The sequence below is a fragment of the Leopardus geoffroyi genome, chromosome A1 (assembly GCF_018350155.1).
Source record: "Leopardus geoffroyi isolate Oge1 chromosome A1, O.geoffroyi_Oge1_pat1.0, whole genome shotgun sequence".
In the NCBI taxonomy this organism is placed as follows: domain Eukaryota; kingdom Metazoa; phylum Chordata; class Mammalia; order Carnivora; family Felidae; genus Leopardus; species Leopardus geoffroyi.
The window spans coordinates 175,036,445-175,043,929 of NC_059326.1; the positions used below are offsets into that span (position 1 = coordinate 175,036,445).

Below are 7,485 nucleotides of genomic sequence, written 5' to 3' on the forward strand. Positions count from 1 at the left end.
CCAGCTTGGAAGCAGGTCTGTGGGCTCGGTTCTCGCTCCGCGCTGGAGCTGGGAGATCTCAGACTCGTCGCCCGACCCGCGGGAGCTTCCGCCGGGCGGGAAAATGCAGTCCCTGGCGCCCACCTCCAAACGGGGTGTCGGCGCAGTGAAAACGTGAGACGGAAAAGCGCCAGTCCTAGTCGATGCCCGGTTTCTATCTGCCTACCATCCGCTTCCGCAGCCTGAAGTTCTCGATTCCCTTCAGCCCGCGTTCCCGGGGCCACCGTCGTTTCTCATCCGAAAACAGACCTCAGAAAGGTATCATCAGTAGCCACTTCGGATTTGTTTGTGCAATAAAAAGCGGAATTTAAGATCCGTCTCGGCCTCCCTCACCCACTGCGATTTTTTTTTTTTTTTTCTTTAATGGTGATGCCTCAAAACCCAAGCCTGACCCCGTTCTGTACCCAGTGGAAAGGGAGGCTGCAAAGCAAACGGGGCTTGAATGAACCACCTTCCCCCTTCAAACCGAAAAGAGCATTTGTTCGGGGTCCATCTCCTTGGAAGGAGTGAGGAATGGTAAACGGAATGCGATTTGACACACTCCTGAAAGGGCAGCAGGCAACCACCCCCACCTCCCAACCCAGGGAATGCATCTAGTTACAATCCCCATTTGCAAAGAGCTATGGGTCCCTTCCCCCCAGTTTTAAACCGGTTGCCCTTTTGGTAGCTGGCAGATTTCAAGTTCAAGATTTTCCCTTGATCATCTACCAACCTCTCAGATCCCTGGACACCCCCCCCCCACTTCTTCTAAGCCCATCTTTCACTAGAGTTTGAAAAACCGAACAGCAATTCCATTTCTTCTCCACGACTAACACAAGCTGCCAGAGGAATTATCTCCGAGTACTTGGTTCGCTATTGGCGATCGACTCCCCCAACCCAGGCTGAATCTGGGCACAACTCTTCATTGATTCACACGAACATCCTAATAAAAACCACCAGCCCCCTCCCCCAGTCTTGGGGGCATTTTGGAGTTGAACCCAGCTAAGAACAGAGAGCACCCTTTAAAATAATTGTTTGGAACAAACTTTACTGCAATAAAACAAATGTTTAATTTAATTCAGAATAAGAGATAAGAAATAACTCTTCAATAAAATATATAAAATTATACAAGGCACCCTTTCAAAGGGATGAAAGTATACTGGGGGGGGGGGGGAGGGGGGGAGATTGATAGAAAGATGAAGTACCAGGAGCTAAATGGGCTGTTTGACAAGACCATTTTTTTAGCAAGTCAAAACATGGCTTTCCCCTCTGCCCCCAACATGTTAAAAAGTATATAAATTGTTCTAATAAGTTTAGCACATACAACAGGTACACACACAGAGAAAGCAGGATTTGTTTTTCTTTCTGGATCTATTCATTGTTCAAGAATATTCAGCATATAGGTAATGGTTACAAGATATTTGTTTTTTTTTTTTTAAGCAGAGAATTAACTACACTCCCCGCCCCCCAGTCACCTTTGCAATGTGTGAGGACTGACTCGTACCTAGTATTTCACAGAACCCGTCAATTCCCCCGACAGGCCTTAACTTTGTACTCTCCAATTATCTGAAATCGAGTTAAGCAACAGCCTTGAGAGGAATTAGGAAGTTACTTCCAAGTCCCACCTTACCCCAAGGCATCCTTAGGACTCTTCTCATCCCCAACCCCCTTTTATCGAGCTTACAAAAAAAAAAAAAAAAAAAAAAAAAAAAAAAGTTAAAACTTTAACAATCTGTAACAATGTAGAAAGAGGGAAAAATAGAGGGCCAAATATGGTAGTACCTAATGTGTTTTTTAATGCGTGTAAAAATGCAAAAACATGACGTGTCCCCGTCTTCTTGAGGACTCTCTCCATTATCTAATTCCTAGGCGTGTTTCTAATTCAAATCTTTGTTTTCCATAAGCAGAAGGCAATCATCCCATCAAAATCACCCAATGTCAGCAATTTCAGCGAATAATCTGTGCCTCCTCTAAGAACAAATGGACTCTTTTAGGAAGGTGATATATAGAAAAAAAGTACAGCTGCTATGCATATAAATTTTGCCTTTCAAAATAATCTGAATTTTTACGTCTGCTGTATAAAAATGTATTATATTTTATTACATATATATTTATATATAAAAACCATCAGAGCCAATCTTTGTGAAAGGAGAAGGGGGCATCTAGAAGATGACACCAAGAAAATGGGACTTGGAGCCTCCAGCCTAAAGAAATTCGAACTATGTCGGTGGCCCTGTGGGCCTAGCCACTTAGGGTGGTGCATGCAAAGTTTGCGGAGCAGGAGTATCGGCTTGGTACAGCCTTCTCGGAGAGGGAGGGGGGACCCATTTAAACAAACATCCATCGTGGAGTCTATGGAGCTGGTCTTCCTTAGGATAGATGGTACATGCCGTATCCGACTGGAGTCGCATAGAGTCCAACAGGCGGGATGGGGAGGACAGGTCTATGGAAGGGGTAGGACGCTCCGTATATGGATGCTGCTTGCAGGGGTGAGTTGATGGGGAAAGGGAGGCTGAAGCCAGAGGGCAGCATAGGTTTTGCAGCCATTTTCAGCTTCTCCAGTTCTGCCTCCTGCAGTCTTTTTGCCTTGGCCCTTCGGTTCTGGAACCAGATTTTGACCTGGGTCTCTGTGAGGTTCAGAGAGCTGGAGAACTCTGCGCGCTCTGCAATGGAGAGGTACTGTTTCTGGCGGAACTTGCGCTCCAGAGCGAGGAGCTGGGACGTGGTAAAGGGGGTTCGTGGCTTCCGATTGGTCTTGTGTTTCCGCAGGGTGCAGGTGGTGGGGCTCATGTGTCCTAGAGAACAGAGAGGGAGGGAATTAGCAAAAGTGGCTTTCTCTCCAGGTGTGTCCACCCCTGCACAGGCCTTCCTCTCTTCATCTTTCAGAAAGGGACCTCTGTCAAAACTGTGGGAGAAGTACCATATTTAAGTGGATAAATTGCTTGATTTAAAAAACCGAGTCTTCTTACAAAAAGCTTGGGATTTTAACAGTGCATAGAACTATCTGTATGGGAACCCACAGCATAATGGATAATGGAAATAGAATATCTATAAGCGGACCCTTCCTAAGCCAAGGGAGCTGAATGTTCTCTGAGAAACAAAACTCATGTCCTCAGAGCTTCATTTCTCTGGTCTTTAAAATGGGGGGGGGGGCAGGATTCATGATAATCCTCACTTCTGTACAATGCTGAGATAATCCCATAAGAAGAAAAATGAAAAGGGTCCTCTAAACTGCGCTGGTCCCCTCTCCACACCGGGAAAGGTTGGAGCGCATCAGCATATTTATGAAGGATAATCGTGCAGATAAGGTCTGCGGTAAATTAATAGCATCTCTGGATTGGGAGCAGCCCCATGCAATAAACAGCCATGCAGCTGTCATTCCATCCAGTCTACAGATTATACAACCTGAACATCATTTTACAGATCTGAACCTGGGATAAGTTTCTTGGCCTGGTGCTTCTGTAATATAAAGTTTACTAAGAAGGAGGGAAAAATTAGCTCGCTCATAAATGTAAATGTCAGGGGAAATCATGCTGCCTCTGAGTTGAGAGCATGTGATGACATCTTAGTCATCCCTACCCATTCTCTGGTTTAAATCAAATGTGTAAACGATTAGTTTGTCGCCAGGATTTAGAAAGAGGGAATAACAAGCAAAACAAAGGTATGCCAAAGGCATCCAACCTCCATATTTAAAATGGATTCAATTATAGGAAGTCATAGGACGGGGCATCTTTGTGATTCCATGGTATTCAACTAACTTGGGGCTTCTTTTCCTCAAAGGGAGGCGGGGGGCAAGAGTGTGGAGCTGAGAGGCAGAATGCTAAACAATTAATTTTCTGCATTTGGCTTTTACGAGCTATGCTAATTTTCCCAAAGTAGCCACAGTAGTAACTCCAAAGTACTCACGGGGAGAATGTCACATTTCTTGTTTAGTTACTTCGATGGCCCAAGAAAGAGTTTACACTTCATACTTGAGGGTGATACAACAAGTCCCACCCAGCCTCCATTTCCAACAAGAACTGGGTTTGTCCTAATGTGACAATTATGAAGCATCATTTTCGGGACTGAAAAGCAAGTAGTAGGTTCTGCAATCAATCAAAACCAGAAATCTGGGTGAGGGATGGGTAAGAAACTACCACAGGAGTGTAGACTTTTGCGTAGGCAAATCCCTAAATAAAGGGGGGGGGGCACCTACTTCGTAATTTACAAATAAACTAACAACACCGTGGGGAGACTCAGAGACCCGCTTTCACCTTCCCAAACCTGACCTAGCTCTCTGGAGGACCCAGCTGTCTCAACTCAGAACCAAGCTCCTAGAGTCTAAGCCTGAGCCTACTCTCTGTTTGGAAGAAATCTGTGCCCCGAACAGTCATCCTGGCCGCTCTAGAGGCTGCATTTGAATGATAAAACCCGGGCTACAGGGATTGCACACGTGTATCATAGCCATAAAGTCCAGAGGCTTCCTCTCAACACTCCCTACCTCACCACCCCTCTCTCAACCAGTCAAAGGATGGATGCGGTTATACAAAGCAAAACAGCAGTTACCCTACTTCCTCCAAATAACAAACCTGGCCAGGCAGGTGGCTCCCTCCTGCCCCAGGCTCCTGCCCTAGGGCTCCCACTGCCATTTCTAGGCCCAAAGCACCAAATGAACCACTTTTTGTTTTTAAATTAAATCCCTTCTCCAGAATCTTGGATTTTTCTCTCCTGAAGGTCATACCCAGAGCCCCAAACTGCCTTACCCCCTAGCAGGGAAGCTCATCTCCACAGAGTGGGGAGGGGGGGGTTGTTTACAGAGCAAGTGGGGAATTGCCATCCCAGGACCTGAAGGCCTAAGGAAGTGAGGATTTCTGATCTCTGGACACCACTCTCAGTAAGGCCTGAATCCTTAATGTGTTCATGGACATTGACCCAGGCCTAGAAATCCATGGGCACTCAATATGTGTCTAACAAATTAAGTTTCTTCAAGTTTCTGAGCCTCTATCTCACCATCAATAAAATGGGTAAATACCGTGTAGTGTGGCTCAGAGCACTAAATTTTAGAATGCCCAGAGCCCTGTCTGCCACACCAGATAGGTGATCATTAAATATTGCCAAGGTTGTTTTTTGTCTTTTGGTCAAGCCCAAACACAGTGTGTGCAGATTCCTCTGAACTCTGCTGAAATGTCCTTCTCTGTTACCAGGAGGCCGGCTGCAGCCACACAGAGATCAGATAAGATAATATGGTGAAAAGTGCTATAAAGCACTGTGCAAACTTGAGTTTAAATTCTTTGAGTCCTTAATCTCCACACTCTTTGAATCTTTCGGAGTTTCTAACAGGGTGGAGAGCTATGCCAGAGGGGACAGCCACTGAGGCCTGGGTATATGGCCTTGTTTTGTTCACAAAATACTATGCATCCCGAGTCTTGAGGGCTGACTGATGAGAGTGGAGAAAGGTGTGATTCTACTGGCTTTGGAAAAGGTGCCTCCGCAGACCCCCTCTTTCTCACCTTTTCTAAAGGTGCACTGGGTAGGGAAATCTTAAAGGCTAGGAAATAAAAATAAAAGAGTCTATAGGGAATGACTTCTCCAAATGCAAAAGGACCCAGGCCCAAACATAAATGCTAAGGCAGGAGGAGAAATAAATTCTCCTGGGCCTGCATGGCCAAGTCTTGCCTCATTGGCAGGAAGCGGGGTGCAGGTGTGTGGACCTCCTCTTGGTTTCTTTGGGGAAAGGGATCAAAGGCGGTCAGGGCACCATGCACAGGAGCAGAGTTTGGACACCAGGACCCTTTGCCCAATTCAGCCATTGTTGGTGACCCGGGTCAAGCAAGTCCAGTCCTCCTAAAGCCTGGTGTCTGTAAAGGGGGTAACCACCGGTCCTGTGCCTCTGCCTACACTTGGGGTTCCAGCAATGATCCGGGTCTGGTGAACTAATAAGCATCACTTTGTAGAACTCTCAAGCGCTGCTGGAATGCTGTTAATTATTACTATGAGCCAAGCGTAGCCCGCGCCCCGCGCGCCTGACCCCAGCCCGCTCCCTGCGAAGGTACTGGCTGCGGGGACGACAGGGAGACTTTGCGCCTTGGCACCAGCCTCTGCCGCCATCCCTTCCGGGGATCGGGACCCAGAGGACGGTAATGATTTCTACCCAATGCCGGGGGTTAGATTTCTGCCAATCTATCTTTAAGATGAGGGCACATCTCGCTGGGTTGTAAACTTTGAAAGGAGGTAAGGCACCTCCGCCTCTGCCCGGCACACATTCGCGTGCTCATTAAAAGTGTATTCCCCTTCATTCTTGGGACAGAAACCCGCTGGACGGTGAACCAAAAGTGAGCAAAATGGTTGGAGCGCGGGGCCGAGGACAAGAGAAACCGATAACCGAGCGACCCGGCGAACCCAGCTAGGATTCGCCCTTCAAAGACCAGCGACTCCTCAATTGTGTCGGATACTTTGCACAGCTAGGGGATCGCGAACACGCGATGCGCGGATACGAAGCCAGAACTCCTAGGCTTGCTTTCCCGGGCGTGTAGTGCAGAGGGGGTCTCCGTCCCCCCCTCACCCCCCGCCCCCCCAGCCTGAGACACCGGCCCTCGGCTCTCCCCCGTACCCCTGCGCCCCCGCCTACCCCTTGTCCGGCTCGGACGCTCACTCACTTGGAGGCGGCGAATATCTGCCGGGTTCCTGCATCCACGCGGCTCCGTCTTCTGAGTTCTCCGACTTCACCGAGGCGGTCTCGAAGGGCTTGACCAGCGGCCCGGGGCTGTGAGCTTCCCGGGCGCCGTGTCCCGGCAGCAGCAGCGGCCGCAGGGTGGCCCCGGCCGAGGCGCTTTCGGCTGGCAGTGGGGACGCCTCCTTGGGCGGCTTCTTGTCCGACATGAGCGCCTCCACGCTGAAGGGCAGGCTGGAGACCTTGACGCGGCGCTCCTCCGCGGCCCCCTCCGCGCCCCCAGGCCCCGGGCCCGGCCCAGCCACCATCGCCGGGCCCTCCTCATCAGACGAAAACAGGTCATTGCCTTTGGACGGAGAAGCCATGACTTCTCTGCCCTACGTAGCTCCCGGCGCGCGACTCCGCTGGCAACCCGGCAGCGGCGACTCAAACTTTTTTGGGGGGAGACGGGAGGGGCGCGCCGGGAGCCGTGCCTTTCCTCCAAGGGGAAGTGGGAGACTCGGCTCAGCCAATCCGCGCCGGCTCTGGCGCTGACGCCACAGACGCTCGCGTCTGATTGGCTCTCCAGGAAGAGGCTGGGGCCTTTTTTTTTTTTTTTTTCCTGTTTGAAATAAATTAGGAGTTAATTACAGGAGCAGTCAGCAGAGTTGTTATTAGGCGATCCCTCAAGGGTTATAATCACGCCAAAACTGAAAAGTCCATGGCGTAATTAAGGCCGATTATTTAAAGAGGAAGTTCGCCGAGTCCCATTTCTTCTCTCTTTTGACCCCTTTTTAAAAAGGCACCTCGCGCCCATACCACTTTCCCCAACCCCCACC

The 7,485-nt window shown here is 49.2% G+C and overlaps 1 protein-coding gene across 2 annotated transcripts; it reads right to left on the reverse strand.

Annotated features, from left to right (window-relative positions):
- Positions 1 to 1,064: 1,064 nt before the first annotated feature.
- MSX2 (msh homeobox 2) lies at positions 1,065 to 7,164 on the reverse strand. Of its 2 annotated transcripts, none has more exons than XM_045500989.1 (2): positions 6,654 to 7,150; positions 1,065 to 2,813 (listed from the first exon to the last, which is right to left on the reverse strand). In XM_045500989.1, exons 1-2 carry the CDS (start codon positions 7,030 to 7,032, stop codon positions 2,389 to 2,391), a joined length of 804 nt encoding a protein of 267 aa, XP_045356945.1. In that variant the 5' UTR covers positions 7,033 to 7,150; the 3' UTR covers positions 1,065 to 2,388. The 2 variants fall into 2 exon arrangements, with proteins under 2 accessions (XP_045356945.1, XP_045356948.1); XM_045500992.1 differs by having other exon boundaries at positions 2,702 to 2,813; positions 6,626 to 7,164.
- Positions 7,165 to 7,485: the final 321 nt, after the last annotated feature.